The sequence below is a fragment of the Trachypithecus francoisi genome, unplaced genomic scaffold (genome assembly GCF_009764315.1).
Source record: "Trachypithecus francoisi isolate TF-2019V2 unplaced genomic scaffold, Tfra_2.0 Lachesis_group0, whole genome shotgun sequence".
NCBI classification, from domain to species: Eukaryota; Metazoa; Chordata; class Mammalia; order Primates; family Cercopithecidae; genus Trachypithecus; species Trachypithecus francoisi.
Window position 1 is genome coordinate 164,291,007 of NW_022681453.1, and position 27,812 is coordinate 164,318,818.

Consider the following 27,812-nt stretch of genomic DNA (forward strand, 5'->3'; position numbering starts at 1 on the left):
TCCAAGGGGAAAAACTATTTCCTTGTATCCCTCTGACCAAACTGTGCTTTCTGGGAGAGCAGGAGCCAGTTTTTATCCCCAGCGTCTAGCACTGTATCTTGCATACACTAGACACCCCACAAACATCTGCTGAATTAATAATGACAGACACCACATGCAAGGCACCATTTAAGTGACTCACACATATAAATTCACCTAATCCTCACAGCAACCCTAAAAGCTAGGTACTACTTTTGTTATCATCATCTCCATTTTACAGATCCATTAACTGAGGCAAAGAGGTTAAGCAATTTGTCTGAAGTCATATAGCTAGTAAGTGACAGAGCCAGGCAGTCTGGTTCCAGAGCCCTTCCTCTTGAGCTCTACACCACGACTGCATGTGGTAGAAATGAAGGTTTGGAGCTACAAGTCCCATAACAACTTGGGGCTAAAGCATCAGTGACCTCCAAGCAAAGGCTTCAGGGAACCAAGCTGGTTACTGACTCACTGCAAAGGGGGAGAACACACATGAGAAGGAACCGTGGGGCATCTCAGTTAGAGGATGCTGGGAAGGACCGATCCTAGGGTTGGGCTTTTGCTAGGTGATTGAGCGGAGACTATGAGGAAACGAAGTGTGGCTTCACTCTGAATTGGATGCCATCAGGAAGAAAGAGTCATTCTATAATTGAGTATCTTAATTCATATCTAGAAGAAGAGAGTGGAGCAAGACTAAACCTGTGATTGGTTTTTTAAACAGCAGTAATCACTCATATTAGCAAGGACAGGAGAATGTTTAGTCATTTTTGTGGTTGGATGATAGTCCTGTTTTCATCTATGTTCAGTTGTGATTGAGTGATTCTTATTTTCGTCTCAATCCATCAAGGTCACAGGGTGACCCTGTCTGATGTTGGTGTTCTGTGACATCGCTTCCGTGTTGCAAAACACCATGCTGAGCTCTGAGTGTCAGGGCAGCTCCAGCAGCCACGGGCTACTTTTCTCAGCGGTAAAATAATATGGATACATTGTTCCAGAACTTGACATTAATACCAATGTATTCCTCTTTAAGCTTCTCCAAGTTTCCTAGATTGTTGAGTTGCTAGGAGTGGGCAGCTTCAGTTATAGGGTGGAGGAGGCTGGCAGGTTCACACCAATCCCAGAATGTTTTTAAGGTCCCCTGGCTACAGTGTCTCCTTTGCTTCTCTTTTGCCTCAGCACACAGCTAAAGGCTGAGGCTGTGGTGTTCCAAAAGCACCTGGTAAGGTGGCAGGCCCACATTGCTAATATGCATTCATCACCATTATTTTTCCAGACCATATATGGCCTCCAGTGCCTTCCTTCACCCAGCACCCTGTGTGGTCTTCCACTGATGAAGGACCTTGTATCATTTAAAGCAATCACTTCTCTCCTTTCTTCCTGGAAACTGGAGACCTCTTCAGTGACCACAAATTATCAGCTGCATTTCTGGATGAGGCCTCTGCATTGTTCAGCTCCCCCACCCCATTCCCCTCACCCTTTCCCCCTTGACCCACTTTCTTCCCAGCAGGGGAAGGCCATCTATTTCTGCCCTCCCCGACTCCCTGGAGCTGTTTGTTTTTAGGAGCCTAGTTTATTTACAGCTCATTCCTGCTCAGAATATTTCCATCAGGTGGACGTGTAGGGAGCAGCTTCCCCCTCCCTCCTCCCTCCCAGTCAACTAAGCCAGGACTTCACATGTCTATTTTGGTGTTATCCGAGTGGCCTGTGGGTCTCTATCATGGACCATCTCTGTAGAATCGTGTCTGAGCTCAGGCTCCAGTCTGGAAAAGCCCCGGAAGGCTCTGTTGTATTGAAAGCAATCCTGTGTGTACCTCCGTGGAGCCTGCAGAAACCCGGGTGCAGCACGTGGCTCAGCACCAGGCAGCTGCCTTGGAAACGTCAACCATCACGGAACTTCAGGACCTCATGCCCCAACTTAAAGACATCAAGGTCATGTTGTATGTGGCCAGTGCATTGCCAAATTCTGGGTAACTGTTTAATGCAGGCTTTGGGCAAGTGTTTGGGGCTTTTGCTGTTGATGATGCTGATTTTACCCTTTGGACTCAATACCCATTCTTGAAAAGGAGACTTTCTCCTGTATCATTTCAAGAAACTGAGGCACATCTTTGGAAAGAGATTCTCTCCAATTTACTCTTGGAAAGACATGGATTTGAATCAAAGAGTGTTAAGTCTGGGTGCAAGTGGCCATGTGAGCCAGTAGAACTCACTTACTCAATCTGAAACTTAGTTTCCTCATCTGTACCACAAGGAGTTTTGTCCAAATCATCTCCAAAGTCCTTTAGTCTTTTTTTTTTTTTTTTTTTTTTTTGAGACGAAGTCTCACAATGTTGCTCAGGCTGGAGTGCAGTGGTGTGTTCTTAGCCCACTGAAATGTCCGCCTCCCGAGTTGAAGCCACTCTCGTACCTCAGTCTCCTGAGTAGCTGGGATTATAGGCGTGCGCCACCATGCCTGGCTAATTTTTGTATTTTTAGTAGATACAGCGTTTTGTCATGTTGGCCAGGCTGGTCTCGAACTCCTGACCTCAGGTGATCCACCTGCCTCAGCCTCTTAAAGTGTTGGGATTACAGGCGTGAGCCACTGCACCTGGCCTCCTTTAGTCCCTTTTTAAGATAAGTATAACACCAGAACCACTACTGTGTCCATCTTCATCTCCCCTCTTGCAAGGCCAGCCCCACAATAGGTTACTGGAAACAGCATTTTCCATTTCTGCCTTCTGTTTTTCCATCAAGTAGCCTTCCCTCCCACCCCCTCAACCCAACAAATGTGTCATTAGAAACTGCCAAAGGAAAGAACTGACATAAGCATCCTGCCTCAGCAGGTTGGGAGAATTACAAGTGCAGTCACATAACTGTTCCGCACCTGCCTGTCTAGTTGGTGGACTAGTCAGCTTTTTACTTCCTCCTCCTCCTTTGGGGCCTTTCCCTGCCTGTGGGAACTTGCATGAGAGAGGGAGACCCAAGAGAAGAGAGAAGGCCAAGGGTACATGCTTTATGACATCTTGGAGTGCTGTGACTTTATTGTAGTGAGTTGGGTCTCAGCTACAGTAAAGTTCTTACATTAACTGAATACAATTTGCCCAAAATTCCCCCCGATTCACTTGTTCCAGAGAAGGCTGCACCCTACAATTTTCCTTCAATCCCCACAACAAACCTTGAGAAACAAATTCTGATTCTAAAAGTTGCACATAATTTGAACTTCTCTGAAAGAACACGGTAGAGTTTGCCTTCTGCTGTATGCCCCCAAGCAGGCAAGGATGCAGCCTGCAAAGAACAATTTGGTGGTTTGGTGGCTGTGCCTCTGAGCCACATTACCCAAGGCAGTCCACTCAAGAGTGATGGAGACTGTCTCAGCCACCCAACGCCAGCGGGGGCCCAGACCACAGAACACAATTTTACTTCCAAGCCAAGGTACCAGCTGCCAGCCGGCCAGCCTGAAGTCAAGGTCACAAGAGGGACACAGACAAGTGCACACACCCGTGAGCAAGTACACTAGGTCCCCACCAACTCTACTGTGAAACGCCTTTGCATTGCAATTTCAACACTAGCTGAGCAGTTTAAAATTTAAAGGCTTTCACAATGAGAAACAGCCCTGTGAAAGAAAAAAAAAAACTTAAAGGAAAAAAATTTAAAGGCTACTGAAACCTCCTAGTACAGTCGGCTTTCCAAGAGTCTTGTTTCCAAAACAATGCATGTGCATCCGCGCGCACACACACATGCACACACAACTCACCCAAGCAGCCTGCCGAGTAACAGAGCAGTCCTGAAATGATGAGCAGATGAGCGAGGCTGAATGATGAGCCCGTCATTGTGAGGCAAGGCCCAAAGCGGACTGGCCAGGGAACACTAGCCGGAGACAGGCTGAGATTCGTCACGCCTCCGAGTGCTCCCAGTGCCTGGCCTGTTTGGCATTAGGGGTGGGAGTTGGCCAATCCCTGCTTTGATGTTGTTTCTGCCCCAGATGCCAGGGGTCTGGGGCCAGCTCCTGGGAGCAGCAATGGGTAGGCAGCCCTGCTCCAGCTGCCCATGAACACTGCTGTAGGGGAGGCCTGGAGTACAAGAGTGCCTTCAGCCCAGGGGAGGACATAAGGTTGGGAGCCTGGGGATACTTAGCCCCTGCAAGCCAAGAGGAAATGGAGAGCAGTCAGTCAAACGGGCTGCTTTTCATTTGGCTCAAAAACCGCCTTGTCAATACTGCTCTGGTAAGCCTCAAAGTCAACCCCCACCGAGACTGTCCAAAGGGAGCCTGCCCTCCTCTGCTTCAGGGAAGACCTTCACGGCCAGGGGTCTCAGCTCTCATCCTATCGGGGCCAAAGTGTTGCTGACAAAGCTAAACGTAACTAAAACAACAACAACAACAACAACAACGAAACCACAAATAAACAAAATATATAGATTTCCAGAGGACATGTGGGCAAGTCTTTTTGGATGAAGCCTGCCTATAAAACAATAAGGTGGCATATACCAGTTACACATTTAAATCTATCTGGTTCTTTATAGGCACACCCAGTGCACAAGCATGGACACAAAATATTTTAGATTATAAAAGACAAGATTATTATTATACTACTTAGCAATAAGCAGTGTTATTTTAATCAGCTTAGTAAAGACCATAAGCTATGGCAGGAGTCAGCAAAGTTTTGCTATAAAGGGCCACACAGTAAATATTTAGGCTTTGTGGGTCACATAGTCTCTGTTACAACCTCACTTTGCCATTGTACAGGAAAGCAGCCATTGACAATACATAAAGGAATGAGTGTGGCCATGTTTTATAAAAGTTTATATAAAAATAGGAGGCAGGCTGGATTTGGCCCACAGGCTGTAGCTTGCCAAGCCCTACACTATAAACTTCGAAAGAAAGGACACTTACGTTCATTCATTCATTCATTTACTGTTTTATTCATTCAGAAACACAGTAAGTACCAAATTGTGGAAGATACAATGACTAGACACAGTTCCTGCCCTTGGAATGTGTTGTTCAGTTTCATGGGAAGAGTACTGGCCCTGGAGTCATCCAAGTTGGGCTTTAGTCCTGGTTTTGCCACTTAGTAGCTGAGTGACCTTGAGGAAGTTATTCATTCTTTTGGAGTCTAAGCTTTCTTACTTGTAAAGTGGGCGTGCAAAGCCGACTTTAATAGTTTGTTGTGAGAATTAGAGCTACAGCTTTTGGAATTCCTGGCGCAGAATAAGGGCTCTCTTATCGACATATTCTTGGATAACTGTTGTATAAGGCTAAAAAAGAAGACTGGCCAACATAGGGCAGGGATGCCTGAGGGGCTTTATAGAAGGAAGAAATGGGTAACAGTTGAGGGGGAGAGGGCCCAAGTGAGACACCAAGGAAGGATTCCTGGAAGAGGTGGTATTTGAGCTGATACTTGAAAGCAGAGATTTGCTGTGTCAAGATGGGAGGAGTGGGAGGTGAGGCTTAGGCTGTGTTCCTTCTCTGGGGAATTCCCCTTTGTCCTTCTCAGAAACTGGGTCTAAGACCTCAGAGAAAGTAGCAATAAGTTCAGGGAGTCCTCAGTCCTGAGTCCTAGAGAGTTGCAGAAATATCTGCATCACATTTTCCCAACTTTCTCTATTCTGAGTCATATTCTTACAGCTCTTCATTTTTCAAATTTCATTTCACAAACCTTCGGAGATGGAAGTTTTGCCACTTTTCACACCAAAAGCACTTTTTTTTTTTTTAACCACATGGCATCAAACTTTTTCTAAAAAGGTTGACATATGTAAACCACTCAGCTGTGCTTTGTTTCAGTATTGTAAAAACAAAAGTAGCTGGACTAGATGATCGCTGGGGTCCTGTCCAACTCAGCAGGTGTTGAATCTCTATTTGAACCTAATGGTTCAGGCTCACGAATATCTTCTGCCTCTTCTCTGTGTTTCTCTCCTTCTGCCGCTCTCTTTTCTGTCTCTGTCTTACTCTCTCTGTCTCTGTGTCTCTGTCTATAACTTTGTCTCATCCTCTGGCATTGTCTCTGTCTTCCCAAGCACGTACCATTGAATTTAAGTCAAATTTATGGATATATGCTCAACTACTTTTAACTGCTCTCCAGCCAAGTGTGCCAGCCCGGGATTAAGAGCCCTGGTCTTTAGCCCTGGCATTAACTCACTGTGTGACCTAAGTCAACCCATTTCCCCCGTGGGTCTGGATTTTTCTAGATGTACAATGAAAGCCTTGGACCAGATGAGCTCTAACCCCTTCCCAGCTTTGGCATCTACCACGGTCTGTGATTCCTGAGATATCGATGGTTCCCAGACAGGGGTGAAGGATCTCCCCTCTTCCCCCTTAGTGAGCAATCTTTGCCCTCAAGTTCCCTCAGGTGCCTTAGCCTGGCACCAGTTCACGAAGCAGAGCTGCCTGCAAAATCGAATTCACAATACAAGTTTCCGGGGCCTTCCTGCAGCTGTCAGCAGGTGTCACATTCACAGTATTTTGTCTTAATTACAGCTCTGGGATTTATCAGCCAGGCTAGAGACCTCTTCTGGAATACGACATCCCTGGGAGCTGTTCCAGGCGCTCCTGTCCCTGCTGCTGCCACACACAGGCCTGTTCCCTGCTGATGGGGCCAAAGTTGATTCTGCTTTGCATGCTCCTCACGCTGTGTCTCACACCACTACCGCACAGAGAGCCTGTGCAGCATAGATAACTCCCACACTCTTCCCAGGGACCCAAAGGCAAAGACATCTACCTGTTTGGGGCAGTGCCAAGGCTCCCACCAGCCCTGGAGCACTTCACGTCTGCTGTCCCATCCCAAAACCCTGGTAGACAGAGAAATAGGTAGGAGGACCTAAGTTCTACCCTCCCACCGACAACCATTCCCTCCTTGGCCAAGCTTTGGTCAGGTTCCCCTGAGCCCTCTTCTTGACTAGGCCTTGAACGTGGGCTTCCGTCTCCATCCTTGCAAAGTCCAGTTACAGCCAGAATCTTGATAAGTCAGTTCAGACAGAATCCCCCACCCTTGAGAACTGATCATCCTGGTCTGCCTTCAGCAAGAATCCTGTTAAGTTGGTTCAGTCAAAATCCCCCTATCATGATGTCTCCTCTTAGTAGTTTTTAATCCACTGACCCACCCAACCTGCTTTTTGGCTATAAATCCCCACTTGTCCTTGTAATGGAGCTAAGGTTGATCTCTGTGTCCTATTACAATAGTCATTAAACCTATTGCAATAGTCTTGGATAAAGTCTTCCTTACCATTTTAACCAGTGTCAGAATAATTTTTTCTTTAATCTCACCTCTAGATCCAATGGTTTTGTTTACTCAGGAGAGTCTTGTAAAAGACTAACCTCTAGGGGATAAAGAGTCTTCATCTCATCTGCTAACTTGCACTGATTTTTTTATTTTTTTTATTTTTTGAGACGGAGTTTTGCTCTTGTTGCTTAGGCTGGAGTGCAATGACATGATCTTGGTTCACTGCAACCTCTGCCTCTTGGATTCAAGTGATTCTCCTGCCTCAGCCTCCCAAATAGCTGGGATTACAGGCACCTGCCACCACACCTGGCTAATTTTTTGTATTTTTAGTAGAGACAAGGTTTCACCATGTTGGCCAGGCTGGTCTTGAACTCATGACCTCAGGTTATCCACCCACCTCGGCCTCTCAAAGTGTTGGGATTACAGACATGAGCCACTGTGCCCAGCCTTTTATAAATTTTTTTTTTCAAACAAAGTCTCCCTCTGTCACCCAGGCTGCAGTGCCACAGCGCAATCCTGGCTCACTGTAACCTCCACCTCCTGGGTTCAAGAGATTCTAGTGCCTCAGCCTCTGGAGTACCTAGAATTACAGGAAAAACACCATGCCTGGCTGTTCTTTGCATTTTTAGTAGAGATGGGGTCACACCATACTGCCGAGGCTGGTCTTGAACTCCTGGCCTCCTGTGATCTGCCCACCTTGGCCTCCCAAACTGCCAAGATTACAGGCGTGAGTCACCATGCCCGACCTAACTTGCACTGATTAATACAGGTTTCCTAGAATGCTGTGTTAAGAAAGACTCTGAGGAAAGAGGGCCATGACTTGTTAGTATCATCCTTCTTGAGATGAGAGGAAGGAGCATTGCCTGCGCTGCATACTTGCAGACTCTTGTTTGGCAAAACCCACATCACGAAATGACAATGACCCAGGCTCAGCATTTCCCAGGCATTATTGCATTTAACCCTCACAGCTGATTATCCCCATTTTACAGAGGAGAAAATGACTCTTGGAGAAGCTAAGTCACTTGATCTGGACCACATAGCTAGTACAGAATTGGAGTCAGAGTTCCAAAGGCACCTTGCACACAGCCCTAGGAGGAAGTGCCCTCCTGTGGTCATCTGACCCTGACCCTTGGTGATGGCTCACTGGTTCCCAACCACTTCTAACCTTTCTCCTGTCCTCACTGCTCTGGTCTGGTGGGACAGTTTCCCGGGCTAGCTGGCTGCCTCCTCTACTAACTCCCAGCCACTGATTTCCCATCAGAGGACCTCCTCTGAGTTGGGGCTGTGTGGAAAAGGCTAACATTCCCCCCAAAATGTGTGCTCCCTCTTCCATAGGCCAGAGTGATCCCTGTGAAGTAGCTGCATTTCCCAGCCCCCTGCAGTTTAGAGAGGTGGGGGCATTTCATTATTCTTGCCAATGATTCTGCCTGGGTACACAGACTCAATTCCTGAGGGACAGTGGAGCCATGGGATGGAAAGGGCCTGCACCCCTGAATGCCAGAATGGAGGTGCACTGGCCCCAACCAGGGACACTGGACTGTCAGATGAGCAAAAAATAAATTTTGATTAGGATAAGCCACTAAAATGCTTACCTGTTATAGCAGATAGCATTGCCCTATAACCCAGTAGTGAGGTACCAACAATGCGAGACATTCCTTGATGTTCCCCATTCAATCCTTTGATCCCCGCAACAGCCCCACAAGGTACATATTAGTACTGTCATCCTCATTTTCAGGTAAGGCTCAGGGAGATTAAGGGATGCACCCAAGGTCAAACACAACAGTTACCAGCACACAGTGGAGATCTTCCACCGCCACCACCACCTAGAGAGAATGAGCAGGAAACCTCAGAAGAAATGGCACCCAAAGGAGTCAGAAGTGTTGCCTCAGCCAGCTAAGGTTGGAACCACTTACCAATGCCCAGAATCACATCTTTCTGATCAAACCCAATGACTGTTCATCTCTGGGTTTCAGTTTCCTGGTTTGTAAACTCCCATGAGTAAATAATCTCTGCTTATCCCAAACACAGACAGGGTTCAATCAGGTGTGCTGGTGGTCTTCAATCAAACATGGGTTTACTTCCCCCATTCTATTCTCCAAAGTTGGTGACAAATCTGCAACTTACTTGAAGTCCATCAATAAAAAGATGAATAAACAGATATATGATAGAGTAATCACAGCAAAATGATAGCCAGTGCAGAATCGATGCAGTATATGATTCGTTTTCTAGGGCTGGGGTAACAAAGTACGACAGAGTGAATGGTTTAAACAACAGAGACTTGTTTCTCATAGGTCTTGAGGCTGGAAGGCCAAAACCCAGGTGTGGCATGTTTGTTTTCTCCTGAGGCCTCTCTCCTTGGCTTGGGCATGGCCACCTGCTTGTCATGTCCTCACATGGCCTCTCTTCTGCCCACATCCCTCGTGTCTCTTTGTGTGTTCAGATTTCCTCTTCTTATAAGAACACCAGTCAAGTTGGATTAATGCCCACTCTAATGGCCTTATCTTAATCACTTTTATAAAGATCTCATCTCCAAATACAGTCATATTCTGGCTGGGCATGGTGGCTCACGCCTATAATCCCAGCACTTTGGGAGGCCGAAGCAGGTAGATCACTTGAGGTCAGGAGATGGAGACCAGCCTGGCCAACATGGTGAAACCCCTTCTCTACTAAAAAATACAAAAATTAGCCAGGTGTGATGGTGGGTGCCTGTAATCCAAGCTACTCGGGAGGCTGAGGCAGGAGAATCGTTTGAACCCGGGAAGTGAAAGTTGCAGTGAGCCGAGATTGCACCACTGCACTCCAGCCTGGGCAACAGAGCGAGACTCAGTTTCAAAAAACAAACAAGACCAAAACCAAAAACAAATACAGTCACATTCTAAGGTACTGGGTATTATTAGGGCTTCAACATGAATTTGGGGGAGACACAACTCAGCCCCAAACAGTGGACATATTGGTGTTCCCTGAACAATTATCTTTTACTTTCTCTGAATGTTTGAAATTGTTCCTGATTTTAAAAAGAATATAATTTAAAAATTTTAGGTAGGCAACAGAGAACCAGAAGATATGTTCACAAGGATTAGGGCTGGGAGCAGGTCAGCCCAACTCCCTTGTTAGCAAACGTCTAGGGGGCCCCTGGAGCTGCACAGAGCTAAGGCATCAGCGCCTCCTGGAGGGACCCGAAGCCGCTCATCGAGAGGCCTTGAGCAGGTTGTTGAATCACTGCAAACAATATAAGAAGGTTATTCTCTTCTGTCTCCCACCCCTAACCCACAGAGATGTCTTGAGGAGGAAAAGTCTACCCTCACTATGAGGATGAAAGAAAATCAGTCATCTCATATCGGTCATTATTTTATATAAGTCATATATCAAAAATACCTCCTTTGCACACATAGAGTCAAGAAAACAAATCCATCCCCCTTTCCCCTGACCAGGGAATTATTTTGGACCTTATCTAAAGAAAGCCATCTGCTTTTTGAGTTCAAGTTCTAATCTGACCAAATGGCATGTGGTAAGTAGAGAGGAAGGAGGAGACAATGTTATTAGGAGCCAAGGGAACATAAAGAAACCTCTCCATGGCTGGCTGCGCCTTGATTCTGAATTTGATTACAGCGGCCAACATAAATCAGCCGGTGCTATTAAATCTTCTGCCAGGGCTTGACAGGGGAGGACAAGTTTGTAGAATTATTCGGGAGATCTGGCCATAGGTCAGAGACAAAAGCTTCCAGCTGCATCGAGTCCAAAGGGTGGGTTATTTCCAACACCTGCTGACAACTGTGACTGCGTGGAAAGACCCTGTGCTTCCAGCCGCTACGTTTCCATGCCTTCATTTTTCCATGGTGACAGTTTAGCTCTATAGGCACTTGTAATTCAAAACCACCTGGCTCACTTATTCCTTTCCCCAGATCCATCCCTGCAGCACCCCCACCCCACCTCCAGGATCTATTGTCCAAGGGTCCACAACAGGTGGGGAGGAGGGAGGTTGGGTTCCTAGGAGCCCCATGGCTGCCCACTGGCACAGACTGGCATCTCTACCCATTGGTCTCAAAGTCACTAAAACTCTTGGATTCCAGAAATTGGGGAACCTAGGGCTGATCCCTCTGGACTCAGTTGAGCACTAGCACTTATCAACTGAGCAAGTTGGCAAGATAAACCTTAGGCTTTTTGTAGCACTATAATCCTGTGATTCTACCAATCTGGAAACTCTCTGAGATCTCAATTTTCCTTGCTGCTTTGGATCTAAGGACTTTCAAAGACAAAAAATCCCATCCTGTGCTCCAGATGAAAGGTGGTACTTTGTATGTACAGATAGTGTTTTGTTTAATTGTTTAGAATAGGTAATACACGCATGTGATTCAAAATTCAAAACATATAAACAAGTATACATTAAAATTCTTTCTCCCACCCCTCTCCCTCAGCTACCCAGTTCCAATTATTTATTATCGATCATTACTTAGTTTTCTATGTATACTTCTGGGACTATTTTATGCACATACAAGCAAATAGGTAGGTATAATATTTTCCCCCTTTTACTCAAAGGGTTACTTGTAACATTCTGTTATACACATGGTACTCCCTCTCGGATTCTTCACAGTATTTCTGTTTAAGAGACGGCATCTCATCACGCTGCCCAGGCTGGAGCGCAGGCATAATTCCACTAATGATCAGCACAGGAGTTGTGACCTGCTGTTTCTAACCTGAGCGGGTTCACCCCTCCCAGAGCAGTGTGGCATCTCGCTCCTGGAAGGACACTGTAGTGATGCCAAACTTGGTGTGGATATCCCATCGCCATAGTGCACTATAGCCCAGAACTCCCAGATTCAAGTGATCCTCCTGCCTCAGTCTCCTGAGTAACTGGGACTACAGGCACACACCAGTGCACCAGGCTCTTCACAGTATTTCTAAGAAATTATTCTGTAACTACATAAAATGCATGCACATTGTTTTCTTTTCTTTTTTTTTTTCTCTTAGAGATGAGGTCTTGCTATGTTGCCCAGGCTGGTCTCATATTCCTGGCCTCAAGTGATCCTCCCACCTCACCCTCCCAAAGTGCTAGGATTACAGGAGTGAGCCACTGTGCCCACCCCACTTTCTTTTCTATGGCTGCATAACATCCCTTTCTTTGGAAGAACCATAATTTGTTCACTCTGCCCCCTATTGATGTGCATTTGGATGATTTGCAAAATTTGCTGATGCAAACAATGCAACTAAATAACCTTCCACATGCATCTTTGTGTATGCTGGTAAGATTATCCATTATATGAATTCCTAGAAATAAAAATACTGGGTCAAAAAGTATGGGCACTTGACATTTTTATACATACTGCCTAATTCATCTCCGGAAAGCCCCTGTCAATTCACATCCCCTCCTAGAAGCAGTGGATGAGAGTGCCTGTTTCCACACACCTTCACCAACACTCTGATGTTCGACCTCTTGAATTTTGCCTACTTGATAGGTGAAAAGTGGGTCTCACTCTGTTGCCCAGGCTGGACTACAGTGGTGCATTCACGGTTCACTGCAGCCTTGACCTCCCAAGCTTAAGCAGTCCTCCCACCTCAGCCTCCCAAGAAGCTGGGACTACAGGTGTGTGTCACCACGCCCAGCTAATTTTTTGTATGTCTTAGTAAGATGGGGTTTTGCCATGTTGGCCAGCTGGTCTCAAACGCTTGGGCTCAAGTGATGTGCTAGCCTCAGCCTCCCAAAGTGCTGGGATTACAGATGTGAGCCACTGCACCCAGCCTTCAGTGTGGTTTTAATTTTCATTTCTCATATAGTGAATGAGACTGAGAATATGTTCAAACATTTTGAAGCCATTTATACTTTTTCCATTTTTTTCATTGGGTTGTCAATTTTTCTCTTACATTATTTTTCTTACACATAGGAAAGAAACACTTTATTATATGACTTGCAAATATTTTTCCTAGTTTGTTTTGGCCTTTTGAGTTTGTTTTTGCCACACATAATTTTTTTTATGTAGCAGAATTTAATGTATAATTATTTTCTTTTTTGGTTTCTGGGTTTTTCCACACACCAAAGTTACTCAAAAAAACTCCCAAGATTTTTTCTAATAATTTTATAGTTTCATATTTTATATTTAAATCTTAATCCATTTGTAACTTATTCTGGTGTTTTCCTGTGGCCTAAACCAGAAGACAAAAACAGTCTTTAAACTACTGTAGGTAGCCTGCCAACACCAGCTGTCACAACTCTCAGCAACACGTTTTGAGCACTCACTATGTGCTAAGCATCGGCCTACAACAGCCCGAATGTTGCCTTCATTTGAAACATTACTTATCTGAGATAAGTAAATTGAAGCTCAAAGAAGTAGAGTCTGACTTGAACACAGGTGGGTTGTCTCCTTGTCTTGATTGCTTTGCTCTCACACAAACTCCAACCACTTGTATAACAAGCATATTGTAGGCGGTACAATAAATACTGGTCATCTGAGGGGAAATATCTCAAATGCTATGTATCTTAAGTAATGGTCATAATGAATCTAGAGACTGAAAGCCAGGTTTGACAAATGAATAATTCATCAAATTGTCCATCAAATAATTCCACAAAGCCCCATCAATTCACATCCCCTCCTAGGAGCAGTGGATGAGAGTGTCTGTTTCCACACACCTTCACCAACAGTCTGATGTTGCACCTTTTGAATTGTGCCCATCCAATAGATGAAAAATGGGCAAATTTTGAGTCTCATTCATTATATAAGAATTAAATTATATATTACAAATTGTATATACTTTTCATTATATGAAAATTAAAACCACACTGTAGGCCAGGTATAGTGGTTCACACCTGTAATCCCAACACTTTGGGAGGCTGAGGCAGGCAGATCGCTTGAGCTCAGGAGTTCAAGACCAGCCTGGGCAACATGGCGAGACTCTGTCTTTACTAAAAATAAAAATAAAAAAATTACATACATCATAACTATAAGAAGAAGGAGGATCTTAATTCAAATGGATTTTATTATTTTAATTAAAAAAAAAAAACATTGAGCAAAATGCAAAGCAGCAGCAGATGGGTATATGGCCAGAAAATTGGGCATCTATGTTAAATTAGACACTGTTTGCTGGCATTCCACTTGAAAATCTCATATTTAATCATTTTCCTCTGATCGCCCAGGAGGACCTGCACTAGGCAGGCCTGCTGACTTAATGGCCATTGTCACCTCAAAGGAAGCATACAAGACAGATGCCATGTGGACAGAGGGCCTGCTCTGATGCAGATGAATTGGATACAGTAAGTGGCTTGTCTTCTTGCTAGGTTTTGCATAGAGTTGCACAATTTCCAAAAAGTGGACACTCTCAGGATTGCAGTGCCTAGTGGGGTTTCCTCGTAAGATCACCCCGTCTTAGAAGGGGAGACGCTTTCTCCCTCACAGCCACAGGAAGAGCTCCTGCATGTGAACTCTGCCGGTTAGTAGGCCTTTCTGTTGAGAACTCAGAATAGCTAAGGTGTTATTCTCAGGTGTAAGCATACCATGTCCTGAAAGTCAAATGTTGCCCCTCAAAGTACAACAATCATTGCTGACTACATACTCTGACCTGGGCCCAGAGCTGTGCCCTTCCCAGGCTCTCTCCTTGGATCCTCCCAATAATGTTAGGTGAGGTTTTCCAGGTGAGGAAAACTGATTCTATGACATCCAAGGTCCTGTGGAGCTGGGATTCTGAACCCAGACCTCCGGTTCCACAGCCTGTGCACTGGGATGTCCCCAACTCAGCCTCAGGCTTTAGATGGAGACTCTCAATTCTGAAACTGGAATCTTCAGCACCAATTAAGAGCATATGGGGCCAGATACGGTGGCTCACGCCTGTAATCCCAGCACTTTGGGAGTCCAAGGTGGGCAGATCACGAGGTCAGGAGATCGAGACCATCCTGGCTAACACGGTGAAACCCCATCTCTACTAAAAATACCAAAAAAAAAAAAAAAATTAGCCGGGTGTGGTGGCGGGCACCTGTAGTCCCAGCTACTCAGGAGGCTGAGGCAGGATAATGGCGTGAACCCGGGAGGCGGAGCTTGCAGTGAGCCGAGATCGCGCCACTGCACTCAGGCCTGGGTGAAAGAGCGAGACTTTGTCTAAAAAAAAAAAAAAAAAGCAGATGGGATGATAGTGGAATGAAGCATCCCAGGAGGTGGCAAGTGGCTGAATTCCAGTTTCTCTCCACCATTTGGAATAATGGTTACAACCAGTAATTGAGAGCAAACTGCATGTCAGGTGCAGTGCAAAGCTCCGTATGTATTAGCTCATTTTATCCCCATCACAATCTAAAATGGAGACTCTTATTATCTCCATTTTACAGATGTTTAAACTGAAATATTAAGAAATTAAACCATGGCTGGACACAGTGGCTCCTGCCTATAATCCCAGCACTTCCGGAAGCCAAGGCAGGTGGACCACTTGAGCCCAGGAGTTCAAGATGAGCCTGGGTAACATGGCAAAACCCTGTCCCTACAAAAAATACAAAAATTGGCTGGGCATGGTGGCACGTGCCTATAATCCCAGCTACTGGAAGAAGTGCTGAGGTGGGAGGATCCCTTGAACCCAGAAGGTGGAGACTGCAGTGAGCCGTGATTGCCACAGCACTCCAGCCTGGTGACAGAGTGAGACAAGGAGGGAGGGGAACAGGAGAGGAAGGGAAGGAAGGGGAGGGGAGGGGAATGGAGCAGAGGGGAGGGGAACGGAGGGGAGAAAGAGAGCAAGAGCGAGAGGAAAGAAGGAAGGAAGGAAGGAAGGAAGGGAGGGAGGGAGGAAGGAAGGGAGGAAGGAAGGGAGGGAGGGAGAGAGGGAGGAAACCAAAACAAAGATCACGTGACCAAGATCTCTCAGCTAATGGGTTACAGAGACTCACTGAAGTCCAGAGCTGTGTAAATGGGAACTCCAGGCCTTCTACTCTCACATCATGGGTTCTCAGTGACAATGTTTAGAATAGAAGAGAACCACATGCCAAGACCCCTTCTTTGTGTGGGTGCTAATTCTGTAAATTAGCAAACAGCATGTTAGCCACAAAGTCAGGGAAAGTCTAAGTCTAAAAGGATATTTAAAGTCTGGTCCCCCCCTTAATTTTACAGATGAGGAAACTGGGTCCTATAGGAGAGCAAATGACTTGTCCAACACTACAGATGTGTCCTAATTTTACCTGAACTCCTAAGGACTGCGCTGCAAGTCTGTCTAAAAACACAAGTAAACAGACAAATGACCAACCCTCTGCCTACATGTCTCCATATGACCTTCTACTGGACAGGAACAAAATCATCTTGGCAGTCATGCCCAGGGCAGCCGGCTTCTAAGTCTGTCCAGTCAATGCACTCTTATTCTCAGGACTCCACGCAGAGGGAAGTAAGGGCCAGAGCAGTGGACTCAGATAACGGAAGAAAAGAAAAGAAAGGCAAATAAACCATTTCCCTCAGATACTCTGGGGAGAGCATTTCTGGGGCCCAAATTGTTCCTAAAGTCACCTCGGTCCTTCAATCCTCACTTTCTACTGGCAGACAGGAAGAGTGAGGGGACAAACCATCCAAGCAGCGCTGCTCCTGCGGGGCCCTGCTGCTCTCTAGAGACAGGGACGCCTGTGTTTTCCACCATGCTGGTTTCCTACCATGACCTTGTTCCACGCAGCTCTCAAGAAGATCGACAGAAGGAAAACAGATTGTTTCCTCACCTGGAGCCTCCCTAAGTCCTGGACACTGTGCTCAATGATTGAGAATTTCATTTCTAGATGACCACAGAGAATCTGGAAACCTTTTGGGGCCCACTCCATGAGGTCCATCCCAGTAAGGATGGTCTCAGAAGCCAAATTGGCCCTGTTGGACACAATGGGCAGTCCAATTTCAACTCCCCATGATCATAACCCACCCGACAGGCCCCTCATACAGGGGACAAGTCCAAACACTGGAACAAACCCAGAATCCTAGTGAAGTAAGAAAAGCAGGTGGGCAGGAAGGTCTCTTCAAGTAGGATGGCTAATGTCACCCCATTCCCTGTCCTCCTGGGTCCCCAAGAAGCCCCATGCCAGGCCCAAAACCCCTGGAAAGTCCTCTGTGGAGCACCATCCCAGGAGAGAACTCCCAGCAGCAGCAGGAATGCTCCTGGTGCCTTCTCCAAACCTCTCAAAGACACCCATAGGAAGAGGAGAGTGGTACAGAAGGATGAGTGAGGAAAGTGCGGGATGCCTGGGAGGGAGGAACCTGCCCGACTCACACTGATGCTTCCTTCTTTTCTTTCCTCTCTTTTTTCATTTGCAACCCCCAGCTGGTTGATGGTGCAAAGCCTGTAGCAGCCACGAGGCCTCTCCTTCAGCTGTCGCCAGCTCCCAAACACGCGCCCCATGCCTGTGTTTATGCTGGTTGCCATGAGAGATAAGTGCGGGCTTGAATGGAGCTAAATGCTCCTGGGCTGGGAGATGGAAGAGGGCCAGGTGTATTTTTAAAGCATCTGGGAAAGCCGGTCACCACGAGAAGAGCCTCCTTCTCTGGGCAACGTGTTCCTTCTTTAGGGGCTGGTTTACAAATGCAAAGTGGGTGGAAGCTGAGTCTCTTCTTTTTTGCCGTAACTCACTGGATATTTTAAGCAAAAAGTTCTTTGGGTTGCATTTGGGATTTCTGCCTTTTGACACAGTTAATTATGGAAAAAGATCATGACCTCTTGCCATGTGTAGAGACACCATGAGGTTCTGGAAAGAATGACAGAAAATATGTATATATCACACATTGTATGCCAGGCACTACTGAAAGTACTTTATGGCCGGGCGCGGTGGCTCAAGCCTGTAATCCCAGCACTTTGGGAGGCCGAGACGGGCGGATCACGAGGTCAGGAGATCGAGACCATCCTGGCTAACACGGTGAAACCCCGTCTCTACTAAAAATACAAAAACTAGCCAGGCGAGGTGGCGGGTGCCTGTAGTCCCAGCTACTCGGGAGGCTGAGGCAGGAGAATGGCGTAAACCCAGGAGGCAGAGCTTGCAGTGAGCTGAGATCTGGCCACTGCACTCCAGTCCGGGCGACAGAGCGAGACTCCGCCTCAAAAAAAAAAAAAAAAAAGAAAGTACTTTATGTTTATAATTAGACCACTTAATCCTTACAACTTCTCTGGGAGTTAAATCCTACTTTTAGAGCCATTACATAGATGACGAAGCTGAGGCACCAACAGGGTAATTTGCCAAGGTCACAAAGCTAAGGGAACACAGGATTTGAACTCCTGCAGTGTGGCACCAGAGGCCCTACTCCTAACCACTCTGCGATTCTGCCTTTGTCATGGTTTGGGGTCTGAAGTCCTGCTGTGGCATGCTGACCCAGGCACTGCGTGACTACACCTCTAGGAATGTTCCTTTCCTCTTTGGTAAAATAGGGGTACTAATGGCTACCTTGTGACACTGTTGTGAAGATTAAAAACAGTATGTGTCAATAGTCTGGCGACCAGAAAGCACTCAAGGAAAGGTAACTTTAGTGTTTTTAGTGGTGGTTCCATGGCCCGCTGGATCCCAACTTCCGCATCCTGGCAGGGAAGGGCTGCTGAGCTGTAACTGTTACTGTCCAGAGGGGTGATGGAGGCAAGGCACTGTGTAAGGGCCAGCAGGATATAGTTGGTCTCTCACACTGTCTACAACAGAGGACACTTCCCTGCCCATATTCATCAGTCCCACCCATTCGTTGATCCTGCTCATGCTTTCAGCTTCCCACCACAGGGTCTTGTGTCTATGCCAGAGCGCTTCTCCAACCATGGGAAGTTGTTTGGGGTAAGCAGGAAGAAGAGAGTGGTAAAAATCCCCAGGAGTTGATGGATAAATATCCCAGTCTCCCTAAGGCCCCCAGCAGAATTGAGCCCCAGTTGCTCATAGCAGTAAGCTGTTCCCGAACACACTAACTGCCTTCTCTTCCCTGTCTCACTTCCCCACTGCCCCTCTGGGATCACCTCCTAAATAAACTACTTGCACTCAAATCCTTGTCTCAGGCTCCGCATCTGAGAAGGAACCCAAATGAAGACAGTACACATCCCTGTGCCTTTGATTCTGATGTCACTTTAACAAAACACTCATGGGTCTGTTTACCTAGTGGAAAAACTAGGTAACCTGTGGCGGCCCCCACAGATATCCAGATCCTGATCCCTGGAACCTGTAACTGTTACCTTATATGGAAAATGGGACATTGTAGATGTGATTAAGAAGTTTAAAATGAGGGGCTTATCCTGGATTACTTGGGTGGACCCTAAATACAACCACAAGGGTCATTATAAGAGACAGGCAGAGTACATTTGACACAGAATGAGGTAAAGTGACCACTGAAGCAAGATGCTATGCTGCTTGCTTTGAAGGTGGAGAAAGGGGCCAGGAACCAAAGAATGAAAGAAATGCAGTTCTAGAGCTGGACAAGGCAGGAAACGGATGCTTCTCGAGAACCTTCTGAGGGAGCTTGGCCTTGCCAACACCTTGATTTCTGCCCAATGAAAACAGATTTCAGACTTCTGACCTCCAGAATCATAGGATAATAGATGTGTGCTGTTTTAAGCCACTAAGTTTGTGATGATTTATTACAGTAGCCATAGGAAACTAATATAGGAACTCAGAGGTGAGCTAGAGCAGAGGCTTTTACACTGTGGTCCACCGACCAGCAGCATCACACTCTTGGGCCTCACACTAGAACTACTAAATTAGAAATTCCTAGGTGTGTCTCAGTGGTCTGCAGTTTAACAAGCCCTCCAGGTGATTTCCTTGCTGGCCGTAGTTCAGTGATTAGCCCTGGTCAGACATTAGAATCACCTGGAAGACTTTAAGCATTCCCGATGCCTGATTCAATACCCCAGAGATTCTGACCTAATTCGCCTGCTCAGCTTGGACTCTGGACTTTCATAATGCAACCTGGGTGCATATTCTTTTGTCTAACCAGGGCTGGGAACCAATGCTGTAGTTTGAGACTCTCTGATCTAGAACACTGACTTTCAAACTGAGCTGTACAGAGCTTTGGGATTCTAGACAGATGCTGAAGAAGGGGAAGGCAGAGGCCAAGCCAGTTGGGCTCCTGGTCCCAGAGACCAGAGTCACATGCCCAGAGGGGGCGAGAGAGGTAGACGTAGTAAGGGAGGTGGACGGGGGTTAACAGCAGACTTGGCGAGCTGCAGAAGCTCCATTCCAGTGATGGCCAGAATGTGCGTCCAGCAGTTTGTCCCGCTTTTCAAGATGTTTGCTTCTTTATTTTTTTTGCTGAATAGATATCAGAAATACTTTTTAAAAAAAATGTTAAAGCATTCAATTTTTAAATGTTAGCCACGAAGGCAGTTTTTAGAAATCACCAACTCCCGCCTTTTGTCCTCTAAGGGCTAAGCATAAAGGCTGGATTTAGTCTTTGGGTAGCTGGTTCACGAACTCCGTCTCACCCCACGTGTCTTTCATTCATCTCTTAGGACTGGGTAAGTTATTCTCAGAGAGACGACAGAAACTCCACGTGGGTGGGATATTTTTGTCTGCTTGCTCACTGCTGCATCCCCAGGCATATAGTTGGCACTCATGAAATGTTTGTTGAATTAATAAATCCTCATAGCAATTCTGTGAGACAGAGACTACTGTATCCATTCTTCGGATGAGAAACTTGGGGCTCACTGCATGAAGTGAGCTCTCTACCATCACACAGTTCATAACCAAGGGAGGCACAATTTGCACCCAGGACTCCTCACAGTAGGAGCTACTGTGAAGAGCAAGACAACTGTAGTTGTGAAAGTGTTTTGTAAAACAAGAGGCTTGTGGGATCATTGGTGCCAGTCCATAGGAGAAATACAAGTGGTACTTATGACTGAATTGCATTTAAAGAAGATGGGGGCTGGGTCCGGTGGCTCATGCCTGTAATCCCAGCACTTTGGGAGGCTGAGGCAGGCAGATCACGAGGTCAGGAGTTGGAGACCAGCCTGGCCAACAAGGTGAAACCCTGTCTCTACTAAAAATACAAATTAGCTGGGCGTGGTGGCAGGTGCCTGTAATCCCAGCTACTCAGGAGACTGAGGCAGGAGAATTGTTTAAACCCAGGAGGCGGAGGTTGCAGTGAGCTGAGATCGTGCCACTGCACTCCAGCCTGGGTGACAGGGCGAGACTCCGTCTCAAAAAAATCAAAATAAAAAATAAAATAAAACAAAGAAAATGGGACATGAGGTTATTTGGTGTCTCATCAAAGCCAGAGCGGCTCTCTGTTCACTCTGGAGCTATGTTGTTTTTGTATAGATGTGGCAGTGGTGGCTGTGGATCTGAAAAATGAGGTGTAAGTGTGGCAAATGGTAAGGTGGGGGGTTGGCCCAACTTATCAGAAGGGAAAGTCTCCCTCTCTCACACCCACCTGTCTCTGTGTCTGAATGGAACATGAGCCCACTGCTGCATGCAGAGGCTTGGGATGGGGTTGGCAGGAAGCCTGGGACCCCTTAGAGAGTTCTTTAATTTAAGAACCCTCTCTGATTTTATTATCCATAGGAAATATGGGGCGGTAAATCAGAGGAGATGGCTGGCAAGTGCATTACGGAGCATTAAACAATAGCTGATCAGCATCAGACACAAATAAATGGTCCATAATCTAGTGCCAAGAACATGGATAGTTCCCAAGTGGTGGCCTGGCTGGCTTCCAGGCAGGGGAGCACAAGGCTGGACATCAGGCTCTATAGGCCACAAAATGCCTGCTCTGGGTTACGTCCCAGCAGGCAACAGGAGAAGATTATAGTACCCAGACAGAAATCACATCCTTCCATCTGATCTCACTCTACAGGACTGGATTTGGGTGTTCTTACCATCTGGTTTCTGACACCCGGACCCAAACATCACCTGGAGTGTCCTGCCTTCCTGGAAAATCCTGTATTCAATGAGGGAAGCCACATGTGTCTGCAGGGACATCCATGGGTCAGCTCACCATGCCTAAAGAGAAGACTTGGGAAGTGGATTCCCCTGGCTCCCCACCCCCAAACACCCTGGCTGACACCATTTCACTGGAGTATTGTTTAGCTTAGATCCTTAACTTCCATTAAAATGCAAGAACCATCAAAGGAGAGATAAATCAGTATCCCGGCCAGTCATGCACACTTTGATATAAAGCAATATTCAATCTTTTGCTAGAGCTTTGGGCATTGATATCCTGAGGAAAAAGTAGGAAGGAATGGAAAATAAAGAATCCAGGCCGGGCATGGTGGCTGTAGTCCCAGCACTTTGGGAGGTCAAGGCCAGTGGATCACTTGAGGTAAGGAGTTTGAGACCAGCCTGGCCAACATGGCAAAACCCTGTCTCTACTAAAAATACAAAAATTTGCTGGGCTTTGTGGCACATACCTGTACTCCTAGCTACTCAGGAGGCAGAGGTATGACAATCTTGTGAACCTGGAAGGCGGAGGGTTGCAGTGAGCTGAGATTGCACCACTGCACTCCAGCCTGGGCAACAGAGTGAGACTTGGTCCCAAAAAAACAAACAAAAAAGAATCCAGAGGAGAGTTTCAAGAGGATAGGAGGGTAGCCTACAGGACTTTAAAAGCCAATATCACTATTTATCCAAAACCATAAGCAGATTTGGTCTGTACTGGTGAAAGCCCTGAACCTAGAGTAAAGAAGCAGATTCCAGTCTCCAGCTCTCCCACATACCAGCTGCATGACCCTGAGCAAGCCACTCAACTTTTCTGAGCTGCCATTTCCTCATCTGAAAGGGGAAGTGGTGCTGCCCCCACTCAGGAGTGCTGTGAGAATTACACAAATTAAACTGTGTGGAAGGCCTGCCCTCCTGTAAATACTATTGTCTTTGTGTCTGTGCCTCCACATTCTGGAAACTGTACTACTACTAAGCTACAGCTGTGGGTGGATACTGGAGCCAAGTCAATCCACAGACCCATAAGTGAGTCCAGCCAGGGCCAGCCAAACCCAGGCTAGATTAGCTGACCCTTAGTTTACCCACAAACACAGGAACTTCAACAATAAATGATTGTTGTTTCAATCTACCAAGTGTCACGGTGGTTTGTTACCCACCAATGGTTAAGGCAATACACCAAACGTGGGGCTTTGGGCATTTTTAATAATTGCCATGTCAACAGAAATCATTCTAATATATAAATGGCATTTATCTACCTTCTTAAGCAAGATAAAGCAGGCACAATCCAGTCATCATTCAGGCTCATCATAATGAAAACCAGTTAATGTGCTGTAGTCAATGATGCCTTCAGGGGTTACAGATAGAGCAGAGTCTCTAGAGTTAGTTCTAGTCTACTATTTTTTGTTTGTTTGTTTGTTCGTTTTTTGAAAAGAAGTTTCGCTCTTGTTGCCCAGGCTGGAGTGCAGTGGCACGATCTCGGCTCACTGTGACCTCTGCCTCCCAGGTTCAAGCAATTCTCCTGCCTGAGTAGCTGGGATTACAGGCATGCGCCACTACGCCCGGCTAAATTTGTATTTTTAGTAGAGATGGGGTTTCTCCATGTTGGTCAGGCTGGTCTCAAACTCCTGACCTCAGATGATCCACTCACCTCGGCCTCCCAAAGTGCTGGGATTATAGGCGTGAGCCACCACGTCTGACCTACTATTCTTTTTGAAATCTCAGACCCATTTCCTAATTCTCTATTGTTTTTCTTGTAATCATTCTTATCATCTGTCATTGTGTCTATCTTCAGCAGCAACTCCTCCCTCCCCAATTTAATATGCTACATGCAATTCACCACCTTTTCAAGTCACGTATTATCTATGTCTATTAGAGCGGTGTCCAAAGTAAGAATTAATAGGCGTGGAGTAAAGGCCTGAAATAGTTTTGTGTGTATCAAACATTATGTGCCTTAGCGCTGGCATTTCTATTATCAGTTCTGGCCTCTGACATTTCTTGCTCCATTCCTGGTTCTCCTCTGGGACCCAGCGGCGGAGGTTGCCAGGTAATGAACCTCAGATCCAGATAGCTGGTGCTGTGCATGGCACTGCTGGAATAGTCTTTCCTGAAGACAGTGAAGGAGTGGATTATCTATGACGGTAAGTACTGGCCTACAGGCCCGTGACAGCTCTTCCTCCATCGCAGCCCCTTTCTGGGGCATTTACTACATGCCACCTGTGTTTCAAAAGCAGGTGATCATGGAATCCCCCAGAGCAGAAGCCACATCCTACTTGTCTCTGTGTCCCCTGAAGCACACATTAGAGTGCCAGGCACACAGTAGGCACTCACTAAGTCATATGCATACAATGAAAAGATTTTCCTGGTTGCCCTTATTTTCTGTGTTTACACAGCCTATCTATAGAAGAATACAAGTCTATAAGCTTCTGAATATAGAATATTTTACATCAAACTGCTGGAAAGTATTTTCAAAGGATTAAAGTTGTCTTTTCAAGGAACAGTTTCCATTGTTTTTAAGCTTGAGTTTATTTCTGAACTGTGCTTTCATAAAGTCATGGTGACTAAATTAGGGGGACAAAGCCAAGTGACCACCAGAGAAAATATATCTTTGTGATACTGAGCTGGTTACTTTAGTGATTCCCCCAGGTCTATTCCATTGTTTTTCCAAATGTCTAATGACCACATTCCCAGCCAGAAGTGTCTGTGGATGTGCACACTGGTTGTTCTCCATCCCAACCCTCCCCTTGGCTCTCTGTCCTCAGTGTTCCGGTCCCTGACCTCCATGCTCTGCCCTCTGCCTTAAAGTTGGGATGGCCAATGAGAGGCGCTGCCAATAGGTGCTTGGATGGGAGGAGAGAGAAGATGGTGTATTTCTCCTTCACTTTCTCCCTGCTTTAGGTCCCTCCATGACCAATGCTGCTGCTTGATGGCCTCTCCTCCAAAGCTCCAAAGCTCCCCGGGATCCATTTTCCTGTTTTCCCCTCTTGCCTCTTCAAGCACAGGGTGGTAAAGGCGTATTGCAGTTGCTAATTTCTAGGTGCCTCAGCGTTCCTTGTTGGTTCCCTTAACCCCACCCACACCTCTTAAAGTGATCTCTTCATTCAAATCTTTTTATCTGAACCATCTGAGCTGCTTCTTTATTCTGCTGTTGCCCTGATTGGTATAGTCTGCAAAAACCTTACCTAAGAGATATCTATGCTGTGCCAGGGCGCTCTCCAAGACAAAGAGTTCAAAAGAAAACCAGAGGTTCTTTTCTCTCTAGTTTTCTGAACTCCTTAACCACTTTGGTGCTATTTACATTAAGTAATGCAAAATGATGGTAAACCCCAGTTTGTAGATGAGACGCTTTTATTTATTCATTCATCAAATATTTATTGATTACTATGTGCCAGGCACTGTTCTGACCCTGGGAAAACAGTAAAGTACAAGAGAGACACATGCCCTGCCCACATGGTGCTTATAGTGTAAGGCCACTGTCTCTCAGAAGTCAGGGAGCTCATCAGAGGCAGGGCTGGAACCAGAAAACTGAGTTTCCTTAAGTCCTAACCTTCAGCAGATTATCAAAGGAATCTATGACCCAAACATGATAAGAACCACCAAATTAGGCCAAATTAATTCTCAAGCTTCTCCCTTCAACTGGGGAATAATGACTACTCACTCCTAGAAGAGGCCTGATGCTCTTAACTTGAATTTGCAGGGGTATGTGGGCACACACCCACGGTGACACCACCACGCCACCTTTCCTGCCCACCCTCCTGAATTCTCCGCAAATCCGCCCCCGCCTCCTTCTGTTTCTCACACTTTTATAATTAGCCCCACACCAGTCTCTGAGTCACTCCCTCACGGCCCACAAACATTGGCTACACAACTTGCTGATGAGCTGTTTTTATCAATGGACAGCAGTTGGGAGCTGGATTCAGAGATGTGCCCTCTCCGAGAGCCTGGCATTTCTGGCCCTCCCTGTATTTCCAGCAAAGGCAGTGACATGAAATTTCTATCTCAGTTGAAGTATTTATGAGACTCATGTTGGAGGGCATAACTAAAACTTTGCCGGGGAGAGTCGGGAGTCACTGCAGTGAACTGAGGGGGGGCTGTGAGGGTCTGCCTGCCTCCTTCAAGCCTCCGGAAACATCTGAGTTTCCTCAGAAAGGTTTAAATAGGCCATCCTAGTAATCCAATACTTCCCCTGCTCTGGGCCAGACAGGACAAGGGCAACAGCCTGGTGACCTCAGAAAAGGTTGCAGGCTGGCAGAACAGCCCCTTCCCCAAATCTCCCAGCCTCATACCCGGGAGACACACTCCACTCCAGACCTGGCTGTCTCTGTGGAACCCCCTCCACTTCTCCCTGGAAAGCTCCCTTCTCTCAGGACCTCCAGCTGCCTTGTCTGAGGCTGAAGGGAAGTCGCACCCAGGAAGACAGGGCTGAAGAAAGGGAAAACCTAGTCCTGAGGCTGCAACTGCCCCCCGCTGCCCACCCCTGACCCCACTGTCCCCTGCCACCTGCATTTTCCCTTTGAGGGACTATTGTGGCCATGGATGCTGCCTGGGTCTGGAAAGAGGTTTGTTTACTCCACAACAGCCCCTGTGAGGCAAGCCCCCTTCGAAGAGGTCAGAGATGTATTTATGGAAACATCTGAGACTCACTTCTCTATCACTTGCACTCCTCTGTCTCTTTGAAGCTCTCCCAAATTCCTGACCAAGATGAAATCATGCAGCAAATGGGGAGAAGTAGGGGAGGCAGAAACCATTTTTCAAAGCGTCTCTGCTTTGAGCAGCCAGGTAGGAGCCGGTTGGAACAAGGACAGAAAGGGCTTCCGCGACAAGCTCGGGTGTCAGGAAGCTGCTGGGGCAGCCGTCTCCCTTCCAACCTCCCTCCACCGGGAGTTGAATGGCAAAAACATCAGGACACATTGCAAAACAATCTTCCTTCCCCCCATCCCCTGACAGATGGAAGAGAGGAAAGTTGTGGCCATCGTTTACCTGCTGAGATTGGGAGGACGCTGTTGATGAAAGTCGGCTGAGACACGATAGAGAGGAAGAAAAGCTGAAGATAAATTCCCAAAGTCATTGGATTCAGGACAACCATGCTGGCCAGGGTCTGGCGAGTGTCAAGTTAGAAAGGAGGCTGCTGCGGAGCCTTGCTTATCTCTGCTTTTCTCTTCCTCACTGCTGTGTGTGTGTGTGTGTGTGTGTGTGTGTGTGTGTGTCTTTCCCTCTTTCTCTCTCTCTCTCCCTCCTCCTTACCCCCTCCCTTTCTCTCCCTCCCCCACCTCTCCTGTCCCCCATGCCTTTATCAAGAAAGAATGCCAACCATTTCCCATTAAACTGTCTCCATACTACATAGAGTTATATTTATCTCAAGCACCATATCAAATGCCCACATTAAAATTAAGATGTCAAAATTTTCTTTTTTGGAGACTGAGGTAAGTGGCTAGTGAAGAGGTGATGAGAAGGCAGCCAAGTCTCAGATGTTCACTGGAGGCTGTCCTCAAGGGCAGAGAGATTCCTAATTGGTTATGCGCCACCATCTAATTGCTTGGAACTGGGCAGAAACCACTCTCCTGATTCAAACCCAATTTCATGAAGAAAAGCCCCTCCGCTGTCAGCCCGGGACATTTTTACCCACTGTGTAACAAATGTAAAGTTGACGTTTAATTTTTTTCTTTAATCATCCAATAAAAAGGAGGAAGGAAGTAGTTTCTATTTTCAAACCGCTTTCTCTGTGAAAAAGTGTTTCTCTCTCCAAAAGCTGCCACCTTTTGATTCAATGCAAGGCAAAATAAAATAAAACA

General features: G+C 46.5%; 1 protein-coding gene across 4 annotated transcripts in view; it reads right to left on the minus strand.

Moving 5' to 3' along the window:
• Positions 1–27,229, minus strand: part of COLQ (collagen like tail subunit of asymmetric acetylcholinesterase) — a 77,514-nt gene extending 50,285 nt beyond the window's left edge. The window contains exon 1 of one of the 4 annotated variants that reach the window (XR_004437347.1): positions 27,001–27,130. Coding sequence is in view for 3 of the 4 variants with exons in the window: in XM_033212725.1 (XP_033068616.1) it covers positions 27,001–27,106 (106 nt within the window). In the remaining variant the exon portion in view is untranslated. Of the gene's footprint in view, positions 1–3,745; positions 4,095–27,000 lie in introns of those variants that run through there. The other 3 variants (XM_033212725.1, XM_033212726.1, XM_033212727.1) reach the window with 3 other exon arrangements.
• Positions 27,230–27,812: the final 583 nt, after the last annotated feature.